The sequence below is a fragment of the Trypanosoma melophagium genome (assembly GCF_022059095.1).
Source record: "Trypanosoma melophagium isolate St. Kilda chromosome Unknown ctg31segment0, whole genome shotgun sequence".
NCBI classification, from domain to species: domain Eukaryota; phylum Euglenozoa; class Kinetoplastea; order Trypanosomatida; family Trypanosomatidae; genus Trypanosoma; species Trypanosoma melophagium.
Window position 1 is genome coordinate 207,482 of NW_027125164.1, and position 22,897 is coordinate 230,378.

Sequence of the window (22,897 nt, forward strand, 5' to 3'; positions counted from 1 at the left end):
GTTTTATTTTTATTTTTCTGTGGACATTACCTGTATTATTAATTTTTATCTTTCTTTTTCTTTTCACCTGTATTGTGATTCATATATATATATATATATATATCCGTTTTTTTTTTTGCTTTTTCTTATTTATTTCTCGTTCCTGTTCAGAAGGGAAAGTGCAATGTAAGCCCCTCAACGTGGAAAGAAATGTTGATTTATGTGTCTTAAACACAAACTGAAATAAATAGTAATAGAGCAACATATATAAGGAGAACCAGAGGGAAAATAATTGGGTGTTTCTTTCTTTTTTTTTTTTTTTGTAATGATTATTGAACTCATAGATCTAATTGAGCCAGCACAACGGCGGACCGCTCTTGCTTTTGTTAGAATTACCAATATCATTATCATTATTATTAATGTCGTTAGTATTTATTACTATCGGCTTTAGTTATGATATGACTGCCGACAGATGCAGTGGTAATAATAATGATAGCATGGTGCCTGTGAACCTTTTTTTTGTTTTGTTTTTCATTACCGTTATGCAGACTCATTTGTTTTTTCTATCTATTTATTTATTCTTCTTTTTTCTGTGAAATTACTCCTTTTACTTCTGTTGGTACTTTTTATCTTCCTTGGAATGTGGTGGTGAAGATGAGCATTGTATAAAGAAAGAGAAGAAGGTCGGTTGTTTGTGTGTGTGTATGAGAAAGAGAGTGAAATAACAGAGATGACTATTCTGTGTACATTACACACACCTCCTCCTTTTCCATTCTACAGATATTATATGAATACATGATATATATACAGAGAGAGAGAGAGAGAAAGAGGTATCAATAAGAAGCGCACTAACAGCGCAAACAGAAAATTAGAAAATAAAACATTAACAGAGTAATTCAGTACTCTTGTTTACTTTGGTTTTTAGCTCCTTTGTAGAAAATTTCTGCATTTCTTCCTCACGCCTATATATATATATATATATATATATATATATAATTTTTTTTTCCATTACAAATACACGCATTCTCATTCCCATTTATTTCTTTCTTTTTCATTCTCTAGTCACCACTCACCACCTCTCTCCAACACACCAATCTATTTATATATTTGTATATAAATATATAAATATGTCCAAGTACGCTGATCCGGAATACTGGGAGGAACGTTATCGCAGTAACGACACCACCTTTGATTGGTATGTTACCTTTGACACACTAGAGCCCATTCTTCGCCCATTACTTCAACCAGCGGAGCAAATTCGTGTACTTGTGGTTGGCTGCGGCAACAGTCGCCTCTCCGCTGGTCTTTATGAGCAATTGGGTATTCGTAAAATCACAAATGTGGATGTTTCCCCAACTGTGATTACCCAAATGCAGCGACGTTATAAAGGCATGGATGAAATGGTATGGGTTACCTGTGATCTCTTACAAACCCCACCAGAGAAACTACTCCCTTTATTATGCCCAAATGATTATCTTTATGATTTTATTATTGAAAAAGGTCTGGTGGATGCTACACTCGGTGGACATAACTCCTTCCACAATCTCTACACCCTTACAAAGAACTTATCACGTCTGTTAAAGAAGGGCGGTCGTTTTCTTTCCATTTCGTACGGCTCACCAGAAACCCGCATAGACCACTTCCGTCGACGTAAACTCTTCTTTGATGTGGAGCACCGGACGCTGGAAAAGCCCATGTTCACCAGCACCGCCAAACCAACTGGGCATTATCATATTTATATTATGACGAAACTCGGCGATAGACAATCCGCCGCGGCGGCGGCAGCGGCGGTGAATGATTTGGATGGAACGACGGGAAGTGGCGATTCGGATGAGGAGGATGACTTTTACGATCGATTTATGACACAAACAGCATCTGCCGCAGTGGCGTCCGCTGTGGAACGTCCACAACTGCCGTAGATATATATATATATATAGAGAAATAAGGAAATAAAAAGAAAAAGGGAAGGAATGATGAGAATGAGAAAGAAGGCGTGGAATAGTAGATATATGTGTGTATAGTTTCCATGCTTTTATTAATAATGAGCTGTGTGTGGGGTAGATGGAGGGAAATAATAAAAGGAGGAAATAAGAAGAAGAAAAATTGAAGAGGTATACGTCTCGTTCTTTGTTTGTGTGTATGAGAGAGGAGAGAGAAAGAGAGATCTCTTTCTCCCACTATCAATATCTATATCTATGTATTCTCTTTCTTTCTTTGTCTGTCTGTATATGTCTTTCTTTCTCTCTATCTATCTATGTGTGTATGTGTGTGAAGAGAAAATCGAATGAAACAACAGGCGATAGATAGAAACGTAAGATGTCTTTTTGTTGCTATTTTATTCTTGTAGTAGTTCATGTATGTAGCTACTACCATTATGATGGTGACGACCGCTACTGTTATTTTTATTGCTTTATTAAAATCTCTTATTAGATGTAAGCTATGCGAATGAACGAAGGAGGAGGAGTAGTTGAAGTTTATTTATATTTGAATGATATTTATCTAGAAAGCAAGGCAAAGAAGATATTATAAAAAAAAGAATTGAAAGGGTGAAATGGATAAAAAGAAATGGGAAAGAGAAAGTAGAGAAAGGAATTTAAATCAAAAAAAAAGAAAGGGAATACTTTTTTTTCTTTTTGTTGTTTTTTTCCTTTTTGCTTCTGTGATTACGAGGAAGAAAAATTCGTATGGAGGTGTAGGGTATGATGTATAATTGCTTATCCACAGAGAAATAAAGTAAATATGTTTTTTTTTCTTTCTTTTTTTTTCTTGTCTCTGTTTCCTTTTTATTATTATTATTATTATTATTATTATTATTATTATTATTATTATTATTATTATTATTATTATTATTATTATTATTATTATTATTATTATTATTATTATTATTATTACTTACACCATTCTCGTATTATTCTGATTAACACAGAATCCTATATATATATATATAGGCAGCAACAGGTAGATAATTTATATGTAATGGACAAACAGTCTATAATGGATGACTCTTTGTTATTCTGATTGGCTGGTTGTTGTTGTTGTTATTGTTATTGCTGCAACATGTTGTGATTGTTGTTCTCGATTTTCTTTCTTTTTCTTTTTATTATTGTTATCTGCCTCTGCTTCAGTCCTTCTACCTTTATTTTCATTCACCCTTTTTTGTTCTTCTAGAGTTTATATCTCTTTGACCTTATTCTTCTTTTATTTTTATTTGTACTTTTTTCTTTGTTTGTGTATTACTTGTAATATGTACGTTCTGATCTTTATTTTGTCTTTTTCTTTCTTTTCTCCTTCTCTCTATTTTCTCTGCATTCATTTCTCACTTCTGTTTGTTTTCACAAACACAACAATGCATTATCTTCTTTCTAGTTCGCATATATATATACTGAAAAAAAGAGAAGAAAAGAATCTGAAAAGTAAAACAAGTTATTTAAATAAATAAATAAAAAAGAAGAATAATTAGAGTAGACATGAGCATAGTAACGCCTCCTCATCATCAATTTGCAAACACAACCAATGAGGCATGCGATGCTTTTCTTTATACCCGTGATGAAGTACTCAAATACGTTAAATCCCTTCTTCAGCCGGTGTACAATAGTGGATCTCTCACAGATACACAATGTGCGTTTGTAGCAAAACAGACATTATTGTTTTTAATGAGTTCCGCCAATCTCGGTGTACGGCGTTATTCAACAGAGTTTGTGGCTTAAGTAGTTCAACTACAATTAATGCATATCGTACAAAAACCCCATGCCTCTCCATATATAAATAGTCAAGGTGGTTGCCATGAAAACAGTAATGATTGTAATGACATCAATAACAAGAAAACGCACTCTCTTTGTAAGGAAACCACTCGACAGCATCAAGAACAAGAAGAGTCAGAACAACAAGAAGAAGAAGGAAGGGTAAATAATAATAAGAAGAATTCAACAAGTGTGCATCCAATATTAACTACCTCTTCTCCTTTTACACTGGATGGGCCTAGTGTAGATACTGGTGATGCATGTAATGCTCATATTTATTACTATCCAACTCCCTTTGCAAGGAAACCCGTTCCACCATCACGTTCTTCATCATCATTATCATTATCGTGGTGCTCCTCTTCATGGCCTTTCACTGCACCGCCGTAAAATATGAATATGAATACTAATATCAATAACACTAACGGTTTTGGGTATAATAGTACACTCACTACACCACTTGTCTCTAGTCATGGCGTAAAGTGTCGTCGTATAATCCCACTTCAGTCAAATACTACAGGAGGAGTACCACCGTGTGATGTTGGGAATGGAACAATAGGGAGGAAGAAAAAGATGGTAAGAGTAATTTCTTCTCCGGTTCCCAATGTGAATAGTGATGTCGTACTAGATGGACTTTTATCGACTCTTCCCACTGATTCCAAACAACAAGAAAAACACGAAAAAAAACAAATTTACCAGGGTGAAAATAAAGGGAAGGATGAGCAGTGGGTGGATAATGAGGATGCTACACTTCTTATTCTGCTGCGTGAGCAAATAGAATCGATAGATCCTGATGAAACAGAAACACCACCTCAACTACCAAAGCGAAATTTATCTCCTCTTACGAATAACCAAAAGGTCTCTGATGATGATGATATTGGTTCTTTTGCAGACGTTCTAACTCCTATCCCTGCTATCAAACCTGTCTCATCTGTGTTAGATTTTGTGAACCATGCTCTTGACATGCATGATTTTATGCAGAAGTGGGCTCTGGAGCGACAGGAGATTCTTCGCAGTGAAGAACATGCTTTCATGTCACTTTTACTGCAATTACAACAGTCTCTTATTTTGGGACTCATGCATCACGTTTCTCTAGTAAAAAAATACCCTAAAGATTTTTTGATATCGCCGTCATCATCTCCTCCTCCTACAATCCCTCCGCCAAATACGCAGTCCACATCGATTAGTCCATATAACGCTATGAATGACCATAATGAGTACGGCAGAGAAAATGATAGAAAGTCCTTTATACAGTATAATGACTCATTTAATGATAAGAAAATGCCCTTTCGACAGACGACAGGTACCAAGTCTTTGTACATAAAACGGTTCTTGTATCATGAAGATCCTTCAAATGAGACGAACCCAGTTCCTCAAATAATACGTCAGGGTAGCAGTAATAGCCATCATAAGAAAGTGGTTGAAGAAGAAAAAAGAAGGAAAAGAAGATCCATAATATCAACAAATCAGAATGAAACACCAATATCCACTCCAAGACGTATGGTTTCTTTTGTTTCTGAGGTTGAGAAAAGGGGTGAGTGAAACCTTTTTCAGTCTCCAGCGCGACGACAGGCGCAGAAAACTCTCTTCCTTCGCCATCGAACGTCCACGCCAATAAACTCACGTTCCAAAACTAGATCAGCTGCTTATGAAATATTACATGAGACCACCTATCGTTTGCAGTCGCCCAAGGTTGCGAAACCAGAGTGTGGCGTGAAACCAGGGATCCAAAGAAAAAAGACAGATTTGTTTACGAAACAGCAACGGCGTATTGAGACAAAAAAAGCAAAATGGGAGCAAAGAGAGAGCAGGGATAGATCGAGGAACAGTGGTGGAATACCTTGGACAGTTGTCGCAACCGGCCTTTGACAGTGGTGCTCTCTCAGCGGCGCAGATGGGTGAGATTGTGAAACGGGTGCCTCTCGGACTCCACAACGGCAACTCAACCAGCTGCGATGTAGCCGATGCAGAGTGGAAGCATCATCTCCGGCTGCAGGTAGGGAAACTTCTTGGAGAAGCGCCAATCGGCAAGACGTGAGAGTGATAATTACGTTTTATTTATTTATTTGTTTATTTATTTTTTTGTCTTTGCAACCCCTCTGCGCTCTTGCTCCTCTCAACTTCGACGTGTCAACCCCGAAACATTTTTTTTGGGGGTGTACCATTATTACTTTATTTGGCCTTTTATTTTAAAATTTAAAGTGTAACTCATGCTATTGAAGAACCGCAGCCATTTATTACGTTCTATAACAATAACCCTGGACTTAGAGAATACCTTTTAATCCTTTTTTATTTTTTTTTTTAGCGACAGGTCTTCTTTGACTTTCTTCGTAACACCGTTTCCGACATGGGCAAACGCCGAGGGGAAAGACCAGACCCACCTCTGCCTGCGGAACCGGGTCTCCCACCACACAATTCCACCAATGGCGCTCTTTCCGCGCGTCAGCTCCCCACGGCATGGACCGGATGCGCACAAAAAACGCCAGAGAATCATCAGGAAAAACATCCGTGACAGGACTCGAACCTGCAACCCTCTGATCCGTAGTCAGATGCTCTTCCATTGAGCCACACGGACGATGGCACGGACATTGAAAATAGAGTTAGTGTAGTTAAAGAAAACTGTAAACCAAAAAAGCGTTGCTCGAGTTTCCTTGGAAATGATAAAATCTTATTTTTCTCATCGGTGAAAAAAGGGTTCCGATACCGGGAATCGAACCCGGATCTCCTGGGTGAAAGCCAGGTGTTCTAACCGTTATACCATATCGGATGACGGGTGGAACGTTATCCACCCCACCGATGCCATAAATAAACAATAAAAAAATACCCCCAAAAAACAACAGAACTGACGAAAAGAAGGTGCCGAGAAGCCCTTTTTAACCCGCCTCCTGCCCTCCCCATCGCCACGTCTAATTATTTGACCCTTTCCCTCCCAGATATTCCATCCGCTGGGCCGCCCTCTGAAGCCAAGCAACCCCGAGTAGCACGCATACCGTGTGGGCGTAAAACTTTTTCTATGGCGCCAAATTCCGCAACCAACGAATCCGAACGCGCCCTTCCTTTTTGCATGATGTTCGTTAACCGTTGCGCTGCCAACGCAAAGGCCCGATGGTCCTGCCAAATGCATGTTAAAATCCCGTAATGTCAGATCAACGGCTCGCGCCTCTGCTTGCGAAATCATGCAGGGCCGGGCGCTTCCAAGCCCCGCCTGCGGCCAAAACACGAACCACAACCAATAGAACAGCAAATTAGCACAGGGGCAACTGTTGTAGAGGCCGCCCGCTTCGGCCGCAGAACCGCCACCCAACCAAAGTCATGACAGGCGGCGGCGGCGACGCCACCGGGCCGGCACAACCCAAAACACCGGAACAACCCGCCACCTACAACAGTTAGCTTGTGTGCAAAAATGTGCCCCGACACCGCCGAAAAGAGACCCGATAGCGCACAGCGGCGGCAAACGCACGGCACTCGCCAAACCGAAAATTCCCCCGGAGTGCGGGCCCGGCCAAAGAGGGAAAGTCTTCTTATGGGGGAAGGTGTTCGTGTGGTGATTGCCGTTTTCTGTGCGCGGCAGTCCTCGTTGCAAGGCGGTTCTCTTCTTTAGGGGGTTCCCCTTGCACGCCGCGCGCCTCATCGCCAGTGTTCAGCTACAATCCTGGAGGGACGTGGGGCGCGCGTTGCATGTTCAAGACGAGGTTTTCTCGGATGCCCTTGACCCACGGTTGTGTGTGTGCTGCCCACGGCTCGGGCGCAATGACGCGAGACGGGTGCCGGGAATGTAAGGGGAAGGAAGGGGTTGCGCCATCGCCCTCCTTCCAAGGCGGCGGTGGGGTCACATCTTCTTCCGCCGCCGCCCCGTCTTTTCCGCCAAGACGCCAGCGATGTCGAGGCCACAGTTTCGTCTGCTTCATCACCGTCGCGGGGAAAAAAGTAAAGGGCGAAACCCGACAACGAGCCCCACGACGAGCGGCTCGCGCCTCGTGCAGACTGGTTGCCGGGTTTCATCCTTTCCCCTCTCCTTCTCACCTCCTTTCTATCTCTCTCAAGTTCAAAGTCCCTGAGCATGATATTTCAGGCCTCAAGGTTCAGCGCCTCGGGACGTAAAGTGCCCCTCGAGCCCCGCCGAAGCGAAGCATGCCGCTCATGCCAGCCCATGCATGTTCTCTCGTTTGGGGAGGGGCGCAAAAAGTGGTTGTGTTTTTGTGTTTGTGTGTTGCTGTGTGGCGTGCATGTTTGGAGTGCATGCCGCGCCGCAACTGTCGTCGGACAGGAATTTCGACCAGGCCAACGCGACTGCGTTTGGAGTGCGATCCCGTTCAAGACGAGCCTCCAGGCGTGCTTGTATATATAGGTGCCCCACGCCGCCGTGAGCCTTCGCGTTTGGAATGCCCTTCCCCCGAATGCAAGAGTTGAACGCTGAGCGTGAGCCGCGCAAAACAGGACGGGATGCGAGTTTGCTTGGAGGAGAGGAAAGAAAGGAGTCACGGTGTGTGAGGGGAAGAAGTGTGGCATGTCAGTCCCGTGCCTGTGTTGGGTGGCTTGGCGCAAAGAGGTCCGAGAATCACGTTGTGGTCAATGCAAATGCCTCGATGGTTCACATCACATTCCCAAAAACACACAGTGATAGAGAGAAAGAGAAAGTGGCGGGGAGGCACGGCACACCAACCATAACAGCCGCACACGTTAACTGCAGCCCAATCAACAACAACAGAAATAAACAAGGAGAAGTGCAAACACACCACAGAGTCAGAGCAGAATCAAACTACAAACATGGCTCCATGCTCTCTTCGCCCAGCCCCTCACCATCACTTCGCCAGATTGCAACTCACAACAGAGGGAATCCCAACAGTGCACTCATGTGCGGCCCCAATCACACAACAACGCAAAGGAACCGCACCTTCACTCCAGCCCCTCAAACACGCGGCGGGGGATATCGCCACACCGACAGTTAGCGCACCGCAAACACATCAGCGTCCAGCAGAAACACACCAACCCCACAGAATCCGCAGCGGCGCGGTCCAGCAACACAGAGTGTCCATCTCACCCACATGCCCATGCCAGAGAGGCACTAAGGCATACACTAAAACCCTACACTGAGTCACACACCTGCAGAGAGGAACAGAAAACACAAGAGCAACGGAAAAAAAAGAAAAACAGGATATCAGCGGCACACAATAACACACCAATCACGGCTGACACTCCCAATTAGAGCAGCATTCACCCACACCAATCAAACCATTGCATCAATACGCACCCCAAAAAGAAAAAAACAGACCCATTACGTGAAGCCGAAGCGGATCAGTCTTAGTCCCTCCCCGCAGGCTGCAGTCACTCAAGCAAACCACACAACACACTACACCACAAGGGCAGAGAAATATGCTCGTGGTCATGCCGTGAGTGACACCACCAACAGAGAGAGAAGGCGAGAACGAAGAAACGTGTTTTCATTACGTGGGCGGTGCGAGGAGCAACCCCAACACACACAAGGACACACATAGGAAGGACACTCTCAAACACCCACAACCCACCAATATTTTCACCAAAATAAAAATGTAAAGAAAAAAGAGAGAGTGACTGCGTGAGGCAGACACAATAATAGAGCACAAATGAAAAACCAAAAGAAATTCATGACTTAATGTGGCTGCGATGCCTGAAGACAGTCACATCCACTTTATGTTTCATAACGAGTATTTATTATATGGTAAAAGTATAGTGACCAATTATTCAGTGTTTGCATAGCCTGCAGCTTGCAATTAGCAATAAAAAAGAGATTATCACACAAAACCCAACACACACAAGGTGCATGGGAAACGCAAAAGAGACACACACAGTGCCAATTAATAATGAAAACACACACAAAAAGAAAGAAGGGAAGGGTGTATAAAAGAATTGTTCTGCAGAGGACTGCGTGTCTGTACTGATGCACGGCGCGGGAAAACACAAAGCACCACGCCTATTGGTTGGCTTGAGGAGCACACCACCATATGCAGCAGAACAGACACGCAAACACAGCACCACACAGGGGGAAAAACAAAACAACGAAAACAAATAAAATGAAAAGAAAGCCGTGATCATCATGCGAACATGTTCAGGAGACAAGAACACAATTCCCTGCAGTTGGTGTGTGTGTGTCTTTCGTACAGGGCGAGCAATGGGAATGATGCACACACATGATGACAGTCCACACACACACAAAGAGAAAGAGAAGGTTATTACTGTGTGCGTGTTTGTGTGTCTTGAACTTCCTGCCATTATTCACATTTCAGTCACAGCAATTAAAACACATTGGGGATTCTATCCCATTCCCATGGGTAAAAGCAAAAGTTACTAACATTACGGAACACACACACACACCAGGCACACACAGTGAACAGCGGGAAAACAGAACCCAGATAATGCGAACAAAGAAAAAGAACACTCCATCACAAAAAAGATGGTTTGTCGTCCGATGAGCGCCATAGGGAATGCAAAAGATGTATCCATTTACAAAAAAGCAAACAAGAGATTTATCGCACTGGAAAAGAAGAAACATTTCAAGATCCATTAAAAAGAAAAGTGACCTCACAATGCATCCATGTCCAGTCGAACAAAGGTTAACACTGTGCAGCTGTGTGTCATGGAAACACCGATCAGCACACAAGAGTGCAACCCAACACACAAAAAAACCAACAACAAGCACATCCCACGTCACCCATCCATGCTGCACCAGTAAGAGCATCTCTGGCCGCAATGATGCGGCAACAAGAAAACCACTGCTGCCACCCACACTCAGCGTTTACTCCCAACTGCAGGAGAAGCACCGGGAACTGACAGAGTGCCGAATAACAAAACAGACACACGGCAGCAGAGTCCATCAAGGGGCAGAGTAGAGGAGTGCTGCACAACCCGCCTCGCCTCCAACTTCTCCTTCCCGTGCCCTCCCAAAAAACAAAAACATACACACATCCCCCACAATGTATATGAGGAAGGTACGATCACATATATACCCCTCAGCACCCATCTTTCTCCAACATCGGACCCCATCCCACAGAGTGAACGACACACGGCCAAAGCACAACTCTCTCAAAGCAGCGGTGCCACTCCTGAGACAATCCTTCAGACACAGAAATGGAGGAACACATTCCAAGGGAGAAACCAGCAGATGTGCACTGCAACACTGGTTTGTCTTCGCTGCAGAACATGCTGTTGCGCTTCATTAGTTCATCCTTGCTCCTTTTGCATGTCCTAAGAAGTAAATCACATCCAGACTGATTCCCCCAACTCATCGGTTCTGCCATGCTGAAATTTGCTTTTTTTTATACCTCGTGCCTTTATGGGTTTTACCCCAACGGTGTGGCTATCAGCTTCTCACCGTAGAGCACCGAGGTTGCTGTCTATGAAGAGCGGTGTTTGAGAGAAAAATCCCTTTGTTTTGTGGGACCCTCAAGCTCTTGTAATATTTATTTTGTTATTTTTAGATTTTTATTATTTGAGTTTTGTTATTTTCAAGTTTTGTTTTATTTTATTTTTATAACCAATCTATGCGCAGTAAAACAGTCCACGAGAGATTCTCTACTCCCACCATCCTTTCCCAGAGCCCGCCGGCCACTCTTCTTTTGTTATTAATTTTTGTTATTTTTGGTTTTTAGTTAATGATTGGGCCCAAATCATCTCCTCTGTCTTTTGTTGCTTGTTGGGGATCGCGACAAGTGCCTCTTGAGACTAATCCTTTCAGGGATCTCAGAATCGAGCCCGTCGCTGGCCTTACAGGGGCGGAGGAAGGAGGCGTAGGGGTTCTGGACCGCGAAGTCTGCGGTATCGCATAGTTCCGCTCCACTGCCAGAAGGAACTGGGCTAACTGTTTAGAAAAGCACAGTTTCTGGAGAGGGATATCTGTTATAGCATACTGCATTCGCAATGGACGAAGGGCGGGGCAACTCAAGAGATGCAGCGCTGTTTCTTCGCAGTCGGTGCGTTGGCTAGTATGCGCGCGAATGTGCTGATACCCGTGTTGAGAAATGCGGTGTTGTGTGAGGCCTGATTTGCTCATGCATTGTCTGTTGCATGTGGGGCAAATCAGGGTCGCAAGGTATCTTATGTTCTCGCCCTTGCTTCGGGAGGATTCGGTTGCCCTTTGGCAGGCATGCCTTCGCCATGGTGAAAATTTCTGCAGCGAATGGCGAGTGAAGGCATGTTGGCGTAGAACTTCTTACACACACCGCACTGAAACTTGCCGCGGTCCTCACGTTCCGGTAGCGACGAGTCTCGCTGACGTTTCTTATTTCTGGGAAACGTTACCTTTATCGTAGTCGGCAATGTCGGAGTTCTCAAGAGCGCGTCCAGTTGCGATGCTGTAAATGATCTCCCTGGGGGAAGTATGCTGACGTCACTGAGAGCGCCAGCCCTTCTGTCAAGTGGATCGTTGCGTGAGTACACCCAATGCTCGCCACAACAGACGATCCTGCTTCCACCGGCAGGTCTTCACGAACCAGAATCGAAACGCCGCCACCTTTAGAGGGGCGGGACACTCCATGATGTTGATAACCAGCGATTGTGTGAAACTCGACACTTCCGCACAAGACATTTTCGTCTCGCTTAGAAGGCCGAATGGCACGTTTTCCTCAACCAGGGTTTTGTGGAGAGCAAGCCTCTTGGCCTGGGTAAGTCCAGCTGAGTTCCACTGCATACCTCGCAGGGAAGGGCCGGGATTTTCCTCCACATCACCGCTCAGCAGTAACTTGGTACAGGTGATACTGCCGACAGCACGTCGACACGTGCCCCAGGACCTTCTTGGATTCAGTTCTGCCCCAGCACGACGCGGCTGGTCCCGGTGCTGTACGACGCCGTAGTTTAAGCGCCAGCGAGTTTTCCAGAAGAAAAAAATTGCTGGCTCTTGGCTTCCTCCGGCAATGCGGGGTGCTGGACCTTGGCACCACGTTGGGGCGGCCGGCATTGCCAGGAGTTAATTTTTCTTCGTCCTTATCTGATTGGGTGTCTCTGCGTTGTTTAGCTATCTTGCGCTAGGGTTTATTGTATTGTATACTTGCATTTTCTTCTGCTCGAAAGCTTTTATCAAAGAATTGTCTTACTACGCACTCACTGGTAACGCAAATTCTATTTCTTCCATTAAAGCGGCACCTGTTATTTGTACATTGCCGGCTTTGGTTCCTTAGGATCGTCCTTGGTGGGCGGGCGGCCGTCTTCCTGTCGAGATGGGTGGCGGCAAAATCTCTTAGAAAAAGGATGAATTTGCTTTCTGGTCACAATCAAAATAAAATATGGACCCATTCTTTCAGAAAGACGAAACCTCATATGTATGATTGTCCGTTTTTGAGTATGATCTGGAAACATTCTGAAGAAAAGCTCCCCGGGCCATTATGGCGAAGCAGCGCTTGCAAATTACATGCCGCCCGCCGCCGGCGCTGCTCTCGAAAACAAATGGGCACACCCGCGGCACCAGCTCTTAAATGTTTTTCCTTCTAAAAGTAATCCCTAAAAAAAATATCAGATATCAAAACGGTAGTCTGGAAAAGGTGAAGTTATTCATTTTTCAAACTGCGTGTGAAATCCGGGCGTTTGACCCGGAGGCGCCCCCGAAAAAAAATCAAAGAAAAAAGAGAACAACAAAAACACAGAGCACAGACCACAACATTTATTGAATTGGCCCCAAATATTCCTTCCATTCCCAAATATAGAAAAGAAAGACTATTGGCAACAGGGGCTCTTTCCGGTTGTTCCTGTCTGTTGTTCTTTGGGGGTTTGGGAAACTTGGCGGCCCAGAGCGGGTCCCCAAACCGAGGTTGATCAAAACTGGGGCGCGGAATCTTTTTCTTTTCAACAGATTTAGCAGATTTAGGTTCTAAAAACAGCCACGGAAACCTTTTGGCTTTTTTCTTTGGGTCTTTCTGGTGTGGGTTTTTTCTGCGCCTTCTTTCGGCCCGCCGCGGGTGTGTGGTTTCGTTGTGTCTCTTCGTAGCGCTTGGAAAAGTCCACATCGTAAAGATCCAACCGAGAAGATTTGGAGACTCCTTGGAAAGCACCATGGCGCTCTCTTTTTTCGAAGGATTTTGTAAAATCAGCCGCTTCCCGTATGCCAAAGGCGCCGCGGCACCGACATCGCAGGGGAGAAACCCCACACAAAAACGCGCCGGTGGATTTGCAAACCGATGTCCTGGCGCCTTGGTTTGCCCCCTCTGCTTTTATTTTGCTGCGGGGCCGGAAATCAAAGTGAAAAAATGAAACAGTTATTTTTGGTATGTCTTTAAGGTGGTTTGGCGCGGGTCCTTTGGGGTTTCTTGGGGTAGCTTTGCGGGGGAAATCAAAAAGAGCATAAGCTTTGGAAAGTGGAACCCTGAAGCTGCCTTTCCCCATTTGGTGTAAAGGTTGTGGTGAAAAAAAAAACGATGCAAAACTATAGTGTAAACAGTAAAAGTAGATTCTCCTCCGCAACCGTTCCGCTAACAAATCTGTATAAGTAAAGTATTGGTGTTTTTCGACCCTCTTGACGGATTAAAAAATGAAAAAAGAGAAAAGGAAGCTTCAGATGAAGTCTTATAAAGGAGAAAATCACAAAATAACTGCAAATGTATCTTGCACGAAAAAATTGGTATTCACTCTTGCGTACTTTATGCCTTCTTTTCTGTGGATATCAAGGTACTCTTTCTGTTTAAATATATGAGTTTGCAAACCTTTGGCGCATATAAAACTTACAGCTATGAAAAAATGACGCAGTGATTGTAAAAACAAGTCTTAAGTGAGACAGCTGAACCCTAAACAAAAGAAACGAAAAAGGTGACCCGTACATCAGGTATAGTCATTTATAATGGACTCCAAAACCTTTTACAACCGATTTTATTATGGAACTGAGAATGCTTTAGCCATCCGCCAAAACAGAAAGTTTCCACCGACATTGAATGAGATATAAAAATGAAAACAGTGGATTACCCTGATCGTTTGCGTTCAATAAAGAAAGAAAATAATAATGAAGACCTTCGTATTTCAACACGTTCAACCAAAAGCGTTCTGGAAAACTAACCCTAGAATACACTTTTTCCCTATAACGACTGTTGGAAAAAATGGTAACCAAATCTTTTAAATTTGTCATATGGGCATCTTCGCTGTTAAACAGTAGGAACTCTTTTAGCTAGATGGGGTGATACCATTGGGGGAAATTTTTAGACTGTTTTGGTTCGTGCTGGCGGCGGACTTGGTTTTTCCACGTCTTGAACTGGGACGCCACATCCCCCGCAAGGCACGCCGCAACTCCCCAAAGAGCGGCTTTCAGCAAGAAATGCCAAAGCACACAGCCAAAGCGAAACGTATTGATAGATGCAAACAGATTCCCTTTGAGTGTTTCCATTGGATTCTCTGCAAAACGCGCTTGTGATACCCAGCGGGGCCTTCGCAACGCCATTGGGTGGCTGGCCCTAAAACCTGGTTAAAAGACGTTTGCGGGGCTGCTGGATATTTCAACGTTGAGAAAATGAGAGATGCACCTCGGAAAAATTTACAGAGCACACTTCAGAGATTATCTCTTAGACATTGGGGTCCATAGAAAAATATAGGGCTGGAAAGTTTTTTAAGGCGCAGATGCAGAAGGGGTTCAAAACACCCCAGCTGGCGAGATTTCTCTGGATACTTTTCAGGCCCCCCGATTTATTTCTGCCCTAGAGGGTTGGTGTGGCCATTTGGATGGTTACACTCTAGAAATTAAGAGTTTTAAGACTAAATTTACGTATAAAAAATGGCGTCTCAGTGTGCACCCCGTTCTTGTGGAAAGGCCGTCGGCGCTTCCCAAATTGGAAAGCGAAGGGCCCTAACGTTTTAATTTGTCGCAACGCCCAACTGCCAAGAGAAAATGCCGATTTAGAATCTTTCGGCGCACTGTTCCGTGGCTTTTTTCTCCCTTCTGCTGTGGCGCATTTGGCGTTCTTCCGGTGGTGGCGTGGTGCGGCGTTCGCTTTCCTTTTTTTCCTGTGGGGTGCTCGCGCTCTGGTTTCCCCGTGGCTTGGCGGGCGGGGCCATGGGAGATTTCAAGCGGCCGCCAGGGCCCGGTTTATTCCTGGGGAAAAGGATCCCTTAAACCGGTTTTTGGGGGCACCGCAAAAAGCCCCGGCCCTGCGAGAGGATGGCGGCCGCTTCAGCTAAATAAGGGTTTTCACCCCAGCGAAAACCAAGAAAAGACAGCACACACCGAGAGAAATGCGGCGGCAAAGCTTCAGAAGGGTAAGAGGATAGTAAATTAGCCAAGCGGGCAGCGCCACAGTTAAATAGAAACTTTGAAACTCGTCTTCTTTGAATTGGGTTTGTATTTTTTTTCCGCGGTACCCAAACGACTGGCGGCATCATAAGGAAAGACGCTGGTGTTCGAAGGCGTTCTCGCGGGAATTTTCTTTTTTGGCACCACCAACTGCGCACCACACACAGTTTCCATTTTCCTTTCCTCTCCTCGTTTTTTTATTTTTTGGCTGGCTCTCTTTGCTTTTTTTTTCCAGGTCCGCGTGCCGCAGTGTTGGTCTGTTGGTTTGCCTTCTGCCTTCTGCGGGGGGGCAGGGGGTGTCTCTCTATGATTTTTTAGGGCTTCCCTTGCCGTTCCGCCAAAAGGCTTGGCCACGAACACCAAAAGGACAACACCGGCGACGCCCCAAAACGCCCCCGAATAGAAAAGACATCTTAAGGGTTTTCTATAAAGAGTACACTTGGATCCGGATTCCTTTTTCCCAATGGGATTCCCAAGCGGCAAAAACCTATATCTACCGTTGGGGTTGGGTCTGGGTGGTTGTTGCTTCTTGGCGCCGCGCCCTTCCGAAAGGAATTGGTAAAAATAGATTTTATTATAAGCCCAGCCTATTCCTAACGGTTTCTTGGGCCAAGGATCTTCTCGAATCCTGTTTTTATTATAGAACAACGCGATGGATCCCGGTGGCGCATGGCATTTTTATCTTGGTGGTTGGCGGCGGGCTCTTCAGAAGAAAACTTTGCCAACATTTGCCTTTTCGCTGGGGGGCGGGGCGGGGTGCTGGAGTTTGGGGCCGCACCCGCGGCAAAACACCACCAGGGGAAAACATTCTTAAATAATGCGTGTGCCAATGTGTGTTTTTTTTTGGAGGGGAGGAGTTTTGCTTTTTAGGAGGCCACCTCCCTAAGAATATTTGTTGGTTCTCTGGGTTTCCCGGAACAACCCCAGGCAGCACACCACTGCGCTGCTAAGGGGGCAAAGATCGTCAAGACGGCTTCTTTGTTAATCTTGCTTTTTTGAAGTTCTGCCAAACAAAACGTAACCAGGTTCTAGAGATGTTAAAGACGGGTTCCGCATCAAGTGAGCCAATTGCACGGTTTCCTTGAATTTGTTAATAATCCAAGGGGTCCTTCTTCAGCATTTGCGGTCGCCCACGTTTGTTTCAATAGAGGCCTTTGGGGTTAAAATATGTTTCTAGCATTTGTTATTCGTCAGCGCGCTCGATTTCACCCACAATTCCGACAGCCAGCCAACGCACGGTTCGTAATGAACCCTGCCCTATGGCGAACGTGACTCAGTTACTCTCTCACCGATCGCCCGCCCAGGTCTTTTTTGGCAAGCCGTTCGAGTGATCCCAATTTCCAAGAGCTACACACGCATAAACCGGCGAGATCTTGAGAATTCAGGCTTTGGGTAGGGCAGGGGCGGCTTTGCATCCAGGATCGCAGAGCCCGTGATGCTTTTTACGACAGCCCCAAAGAAGCCATAGAAAGCGCATCTGTTGTTTTTTTTTCCTCGTATGGGACATTCCTCCTGTCTCTAAACATTGCGTTAAGTAAAAACGGGTCGGTGGTAAGGCGAATTGCTTCCTCTACCTTTTGGAATTTCCGCCGCAATTCTGCGTGCGGGTTTGTGGGTTCTAGACGTTGGACCGCTAAATGCCAGCGCCGCGGCTTGAAATCCGGTATCTCGCACCATAAATTTCTTCCATGCCATATGCGGTAAATAAAAAATGCTTGAAGGACGTCACTTTTCAACCATGACAGGATAAAAAGAGAGCGGTTGGATGCAGTGACCTGCATTGCAGAACCTTCCAAATATTAATCGGGTAAAAGGCTCTTCTGAGATGGTTTCGATGGGAAACTCAAACTGGTTTTCCGGCATTTCCATAAATTATACAGCATCTACCGAACGTAACCGTAGCGAATGGCCCATCTCTGAGGCCAAATTGGGAATATATCGTTTTTCTGGGTATTGGGTTCAAGGAGCATTATTTTGATGAATTTACAACTTCATAGGGTCTTCGCTTTAAACTTGGGTTTATCTAGTTGCAGATTAAAGTCAGATTACGTGTTGCGAAATCATTGACCCGGCGAGGCCGGAATCCTGCCGTAGTGAAATGTTTGATTGCCTAGCGTTTATGGAAAAATCGAAAAACAAGAAAGTTTTGTTTTGTAACTTTAGAAAAAAGAGAGCTAATATTACGATTGGGAATGTATCACATTCTATTTTTTCAATTAATTTCAATGAGGTTTGGTGTAGAAGTCCAAAACTAAAAAAGGAAAGAATTACAAGAAACCTTTTTAAGCATGTAAGCGACACTAGATCTTTCATTTCTCGTAAGCGGAATGGGCGAACCATTAGAAGAGCACTTGCGTTTTTTTTGTTGTTGTTTCCACAACGCAAGAGTCCGGAGGTATTTTCCTTTCTTTTTCCACCCATTGCAAATCCACAGCTTTGTTTTTGGCGCCGTGGGCTTGCTACTCCGTAATATGGAAAACTAAATTTTAAGACCGATCAGGAGCAAACGAAACTCTCTGATTTGTGGGAATCCGTGAAAACAATTCCCAATGCAGCGTAGCAAAGTTTTTCCTGCAGCTTTTCAAGAAGCGCCCCCAAGCCCTATGATAAGAATTAGCGGCCCCAAGGCCAGAAAGAGCAGCTTTTAATTCTCAACGCAAGTGCGGATGGGCAGAAATGGAAAGTTTAAAAGGTTTTCGGTTTCATAACACTTCGCAAAAATACCATAAGGGAGATGCGGGGCCAAATGGGGTGGGTGCAGGGTTTGCTTTTGCCACAGCGTGGGGCTTGAATGCTGGAAACATGGGCCCCCACACAATGGCCAGCAAGGGGGCCGCAGCCAACAATTTCTCCAACCACCAGACCTCATAATTTTTCCAATTCCAAAAAAGAAAGTACATGATATAATCAGGTAAATCTCAATTCATTGTTGTGGGAAAAAGGGAATGGGAAATAACCGCCAAAGGCGTGGTTTCGGATGGGATTTTCGAGCAAACCCGACGCCAAGGCCAAGCCTTTGCAGGAGCGGGGCCAAACGCCAGGAAGAACACCTTTACACCCTTGGCGGTGAAATTTGGCTTTCGCACGCAGAATCCCCGCAACCAACCGAAACAACCCCGGCACCCGAAAAAACACGGGGCATTTTCTGATTTTAGATTTGCCCTGGCCCAGCCGGCCGCCTCATCGCGGTGCCGGGGTAAATTGTTCGCTGACAGAGAGGAAGCTAAGCGCCTACCATCCATCCGCGTTAACTGGGAAGATAGTAGGCGATCAACTGTGCGGGTCGGAAGGTTATACGATGGAGCCTATCATGGTCTATCCGCGTGGTGTACCTTTTATGGTATACATTCTGAATGCCATCAGCGCTCACCTGCGTCATCCTAATCGACTGCGTGCAATGTCCAATGCACAGCGTCAAAAGCTTTTTTCGTGTGGTGATATTGAGCAGAATCCTGGCCCTATTACAGTACTTCAGTTAAACGTTCAATCACCCACACCGAGTAAACTCGCTTCCCTATTGGCAAAGGGTGCGGATGTTCTTGTTCTACAAGAAATCTGGAAAAACACAAAGCAACTTTCTGCCTTAAAAACAGAGCCATATGTTGCGGACACATGCGTGCGAGGGATCAGAGGTGGATGTGTCTTTATTCTTGCAAAGAAAACACTAAAGTTGCACCTTGTACACTTTCGCACTTCTACCCATGAATCAGACGTTGAAGCAGTATTTGTAGAAGTTGCAATTGCAAAAGATACATCGATATATATTGCAAGTGTGTATTTACCTTCACCAGTAGTTGTCACATGTACTATGAAAAACTTGTTAGCTTCAGTTCCGCCATCCTCTCCTTTCCTGTTAGGTGGTGATTTCAATCTTCATTATCATCACTGAGAACCATACATGGAAGAAACACCATCGGCTGAAGCACAGGAGTTCCTATAGCTTACATCGGATGCAAATCTCTCCCTAATTAATACACCGGGAGAGTTTACGTTTGCTCGAGGAGTTGCGGAACGCTCATTCATAGATCTAGCTTTTCAACGCCTTTTCGACGTGGAAAGCTGGGCTGCAGATGTTACCATCCACAGTGATCACTGCTTGATATCGTATACCTTGAAGACTTCACACCGCGTTGACATCCCCCAGCTGCACCATCGACGCGTCGTTATTTCCATAGATGGGGTAATTGCGGCCGGGCAGCCTTTTCAGCCGAATTCGACTCCCAACTCACACAATTTGACCGACGAAACATCTCACACAATATTAAGGATTTCACGAAATGCGTCCAAACCGCGCTGCGGCACCATTGCCCTCGCGGGATATTTAAGGAAGGTCCCACCGTTTGGGAGAAAGAGATTGCAAAGGCCGAACATAACGCGAACCTTCTGAAAATGCCTTATCTCAATTTACCGATTTTGGAGAACCTAACGGAGATGGAAGAGGCAACCCGAAGTTGCCTAGAGGCGATAAGGTTCAAGCCCAATCAAAAGTTTCATCACCGACTCAGCAAGCTAAACCCTGGCGAACATCTCTTCTGGAAGCACATATCATCTTGCCAATGGGCCACCCATTCCTCTGCAAAATCTAGTATTTTAAGTGTGGGTAAGAAAAAGCTTAGTACCTCGCGTCAAACGGCGAACGCACTGAATCGCCATTTTTTCCCCACCCCTTCAAGGAATAAACCGCATAGGTTTTCTAGAAGGCGAAATGAAAGAGGCCAACAGAGACCCTCTTCTCTCTTTCTTTAGGTTTTTTTCCCACTCTATAGGTACACAGAGTTCTTTTTTCACATCTGATGCTGACTTTATTCCCACTTCATCTTATTCTTCCCCTTTTGATGCCCCTTTTCGCATGACCGAATTGCTTGCAGCGCTACGAGATGCCTCATTGGCAAGGCGCCTGGAACTGATAAAATATCCAGTGAGCCTCCCCACCATTTGTCCAATAATGGTAGAAAATTCGTCTTGAATTGCATAAATCAGAGTTGGCAAACTGGAATTATACCTGCTCAATGTCCCAATGCGACCGTCATCCCGCCATTGAAACCAGGTAAGGCAACGGAAAATCCTGGTGCGTATCGCCCTATCAGCCTTACATCGATATTATGTAAGGTGGCAGAAAAGATGGTTCTTCAGCGATTATTATGGGTTTGGAAACCCCACCCACATCAATATGCATACAGACTTATGCACACCACAGCTATGCAACGTGCCCATCTAGTAGACACTGTTGAGCAAATCGAAGTGAATGTTTTGACGTTCGCCTTAATAAACAGCATACCGATGAAACGCAAATACATTACCGACGACATCGCAAAATGCTGATCTCGATTGACTTTAGCCAGGCTTTTGACTCAATCAATCACCTTGTACTCAGTGAACGGCTTTCCCACATTCCCTGGGACAAACTGTAGAAGGTGGCTCGGAAATTTATTGTGTGATAGATTCGCGCGGAGAAGACTCAGAAACGCGAAGGGCAAGAAAAGAACAGCACTACGAGGAGTTCCGCAGGGTTCATTAGCAAGACCATATCTATTCTCCCTCTATGCACGCCCGCTCCTCAACTTGCTCAATGATTCCGCTGACGCATCAGCGGACATGTACACTGACAACTTATCTATAATCATCAAGGGAAAGCCTCGTGAAGATGTTATCCCGAAGGCCAACTTGATCCTCCAGCAACTGCATGAATGGAGCTTCCAGAACGACCTGCTGGTAGATCCGTTAAAGTGCGAAGCTGCATGGTTTACAATGTCAACGCAAACTGAAGATAATCTTGATCCTGATCACAAATTTCCGCTTCTCTATGCTGGCCATGAAATACATGTATCAACTCTGGGATCTACAAATAAACCCAAACTACTAGGTATACCACTTGATCCGCGGCTGCCTTTCAACAATGCTGCAACCGCCCAAAGTTTTGCCACATCAACTCGTATAGCAAAGTCAAAAAGTTTCGCCAACAAAAACGCTGGGTCTCGACCGCATGACATGCGTACCTTTTGTTATTGGATATGACTTCTCCAAACTTCTTTGTGGTAGCGAGTCCGCGTGGGCGCTGGACGGCGGTGTGGCAAAAAACACACTGATGCGGACTCAAGCAAATCTTGCTAGAATTGTAAGCGGTGTACCGTCAACAACGGATCCAGAATCTGCGTTATTGGAAGCCAACATGATGCCCATACGTATTCTTGCATTCCGTGCTCGTTTTGAAATGTGCGAACTTGTACGGGCGTGTCAAAAAGTATGGCACCATCGTCCGCCTCCATAACCCCCTCCGCGTAGGGGTTTTCTTATCTCACCTGCATCACGTAGAGATCTCTACTCCTTAGTAGACTCTCTCATGGAAGAAAATGGTGTAACCCAGCACAGTACACGGGAAGTTCGTTTTTTCAATACAAGCATTCTGCCTTGGTCGGGCCACCTTGCCTCCAATGTAACCTTTGGACTTGAAGTATCGTATAATCGAAATCTTACGGAAGAAGCCGCCATCATTTGTGAAAAACATCAAGCTAGCATGGCCGTCTTACATCTTCACCAACATCGTCGTTGGATTCTCTCTACAGACGGAGGAGTCTCCCATCCACAGTCGGCAGGAGTAGCACTACTTTTTCAATCCTTAACCAGCACAAACCCTATTGAACGTGTTATCATCAATTGCGGTGGCGTTCCTTGCAGCTATAGAACCGAGGCCTCAGCCGTACTGTTTGCCCTAGATAAATTAGTACTAACACGAATCAAGGAGAAAGATAAGACCTTGTTAATTGTTACGGGAAGTCGGTCTCTTCTAGCTTCCCTCAACGAAGGTCCACTGGGTCAAACGGATTATACGGAAGATCAAATCTGGAGTCGACCCATTAAGCTTTTTCTTAATGGATAGTCAATACATCTACAATTTTGTTACAGTCATTGTGAAGTAGAAATAAATGAATTAGAAGACTAATATGCA

General features: G+C 44.8%; 16 protein-coding genes across 16 annotated transcripts; 10 read left to right on the forward strand and 6 right to left on the reverse strand.

The window, feature by feature from the left end:
* Positions 1-1,106: 1,106 nt before the first annotated feature.
* LSM04_001826 (Methyltransferase domain) lies at positions 1,107-1,898 on the forward strand (the record flags this gene model as incomplete). The annotated part of the gene is made up of 1 exon (XM_067338996.1): positions 1,107-1,898. The coding sequence occupies one exon, from the start codon at positions 1,107-1,109 to the stop codon at positions 1,896-1,898; it is 792 nt and encodes a 263-aa protein (XP_067189277.1).
* A 1,548-nt stretch (positions 1,899-3,446) lies between these two features.
* On the forward strand, positions 3,447-3,686 carry LSM04_008574 (uncharacterized protein; the record flags this gene model as incomplete). The annotated part of the gene is made up of 1 exon (XM_067339007.1): positions 3,447-3,686. One exon carries the CDS (start codon positions 3,447-3,449, stop codon positions 3,684-3,686), a length of 240 nt encoding a protein of 79 aa, XP_067189355.1.
* Positions 3,687-3,704: 18 nt separating this feature from the next.
* On the forward strand, positions 3,705-4,106 carry LSM04_001981 (uncharacterized protein; the record flags this gene model as incomplete). Its single annotated transcript, XM_067339019.1, has 1 exon — positions 3,705-4,106. One exon carries the CDS (start codon positions 3,705-3,707, stop codon positions 4,104-4,106), a length of 402 nt encoding a protein of 133 aa, XP_067189280.1.
* A 3-nt stretch (positions 4,107-4,109) lies between these two features.
* Positions 4,110-5,754, forward strand: LSM04_007565 (uncharacterized protein; the record flags this gene model as incomplete). Its single annotated transcript, XM_067339032.1, has 2 exons — positions 4,110-5,084; positions 5,461-5,754. 2 exons carry the CDS (start codon positions 4,110-4,112, stop codon positions 5,752-5,754), a joined length of 1,269 nt encoding a protein of 422 aa, XP_067189339.1.
* Positions 5,755-5,980: 226 nt separating this feature from the next.
* On the reverse strand, positions 5,981-6,277 carry LSM04_009447 (uncharacterized protein; the record flags this gene model as incomplete). Its single annotated transcript, XM_067339043.1, has 1 exon — positions 5,981-6,277. The coding sequence occupies one exon, from the start codon at positions 6,275-6,277 to the stop codon at positions 5,981-5,983; it is 297 nt and encodes a 98-aa protein (XP_067189363.1).
* A 613-nt stretch (positions 6,278-6,890) lies between these two features.
* On the reverse strand, positions 6,891-7,718 carry LSM04_001045 (uncharacterized protein; the record flags this gene model as incomplete). The annotated part of the gene is made up of 2 exons (XM_067339056.1): positions 6,891-7,274; positions 7,365-7,718. 2 exons carry the CDS (start codon positions 7,716-7,718, stop codon positions 6,891-6,893), a joined length of 738 nt encoding a protein of 245 aa, XP_067189267.1.
* Positions 7,419-8,126, forward strand: LSM04_001203 (uncharacterized protein; the record flags this gene model as incomplete). The annotated part of the gene is made up of 2 exons (XM_067339068.1): positions 7,419-7,796; positions 7,842-8,126. 2 exons carry the CDS (start codon positions 7,419-7,421, stop codon positions 8,124-8,126), a joined length of 663 nt encoding a protein of 220 aa, XP_067189268.1.
* A 5,418-nt stretch (positions 8,127-13,544) lies between these two features.
* LSM04_006191 (uncharacterized protein) lies at positions 13,545-14,063 on the reverse strand (the record flags this gene model as incomplete). The annotated part of the gene is made up of 1 exon (XM_067339079.1): positions 13,545-14,063. One exon carries the CDS (start codon positions 14,061-14,063, stop codon positions 13,545-13,547), a length of 519 nt encoding a protein of 172 aa, XP_067189322.1.
* A 772-nt stretch (positions 14,064-14,835) lies between these two features.
* Positions 14,836-15,105, reverse strand: LSM04_005725 (uncharacterized protein; the record flags this gene model as incomplete). Its single annotated transcript, XM_067339091.1, has 1 exon — positions 14,836-15,105. One exon carries the CDS (start codon positions 15,103-15,105, stop codon positions 14,836-14,838), a length of 270 nt encoding a protein of 89 aa, XP_067189315.1.
* Positions 15,106-15,174: 69 nt separating this feature from the next.
* Positions 15,175-15,839, forward strand: LSM04_002920 (uncharacterized protein; the record flags this gene model as incomplete). The annotated part of the gene is made up of 2 exons (XM_067339103.1): positions 15,175-15,238; positions 15,409-15,839. The coding sequence occupies 2 exons, from the start codon at positions 15,175-15,177 to the stop codon at positions 15,837-15,839; spliced, it is 495 nt and encodes a 164-aa protein (XP_067189289.1).
* Positions 15,840-17,393: 1,554 nt separating this feature from the next.
* Positions 17,394-17,732, reverse strand: LSM04_000951 (uncharacterized protein; the record flags this gene model as incomplete). The annotated part of the gene is made up of 1 exon (XM_067339114.1): positions 17,394-17,732. The coding sequence occupies one exon, from the start codon at positions 17,730-17,732 to the stop codon at positions 17,394-17,396; it is 339 nt and encodes a 112-aa protein (XP_067189265.1).
* A 1,137-nt stretch (positions 17,733-18,869) lies between these two features.
* On the reverse strand, positions 18,870-19,193 carry LSM04_004142 (uncharacterized protein; the record flags this gene model as incomplete). Its single annotated transcript, XM_067339125.1, has 1 exon — positions 18,870-19,193. One exon carries the CDS (start codon positions 19,191-19,193, stop codon positions 18,870-18,872), a length of 324 nt encoding a protein of 107 aa, XP_067189300.1.
* A 56-nt stretch (positions 19,194-19,249) lies between these two features.
* Positions 19,250-20,338, forward strand: LSM04_005793 (uncharacterized protein; the record flags this gene model as incomplete). Its single annotated transcript, XM_067339139.1, has 2 exons — positions 19,250-19,780; positions 19,892-20,338. The coding sequence occupies 2 exons, from the start codon at positions 19,250-19,252 to the stop codon at positions 20,336-20,338; spliced, it is 978 nt and encodes a 325-aa protein (XP_067189316.1).
* Positions 20,339-20,340: 2 nt separating this feature from the next.
* LSM04_003258 (uncharacterized protein) lies at positions 20,341-21,273 on the forward strand (the record flags this gene model as incomplete). The annotated part of the gene is made up of 2 exons (XM_067339150.1): positions 20,341-20,639; positions 20,820-21,273. The coding sequence occupies 2 exons, from the start codon at positions 20,341-20,343 to the stop codon at positions 21,271-21,273; spliced, it is 753 nt and encodes a 250-aa protein (XP_067189293.1).
* A 273-nt stretch (positions 21,274-21,546) lies between these two features.
* On the forward strand, positions 21,547-22,219 carry LSM04_006803 (uncharacterized protein; the record flags this gene model as incomplete). The annotated part of the gene is made up of 2 exons (XM_067339161.1): positions 21,547-21,923; positions 21,991-22,219. The coding sequence occupies 2 exons, from the start codon at positions 21,547-21,549 to the stop codon at positions 22,217-22,219; spliced, it is 606 nt and encodes a 201-aa protein (XP_067189330.1).
* Positions 22,220-22,291: 72 nt separating this feature from the next.
* On the forward strand, positions 22,292-22,828 carry LSM04_009139 (uncharacterized protein; the record flags this gene model as incomplete). The annotated part of the gene is made up of 1 exon (XM_067339172.1): positions 22,292-22,828. One exon carries the CDS (start codon positions 22,292-22,294, stop codon positions 22,826-22,828), a length of 537 nt encoding a protein of 178 aa, XP_067189358.1.
* Between the last annotated feature and the right edge of the window lie 69 nt (positions 22,829-22,897).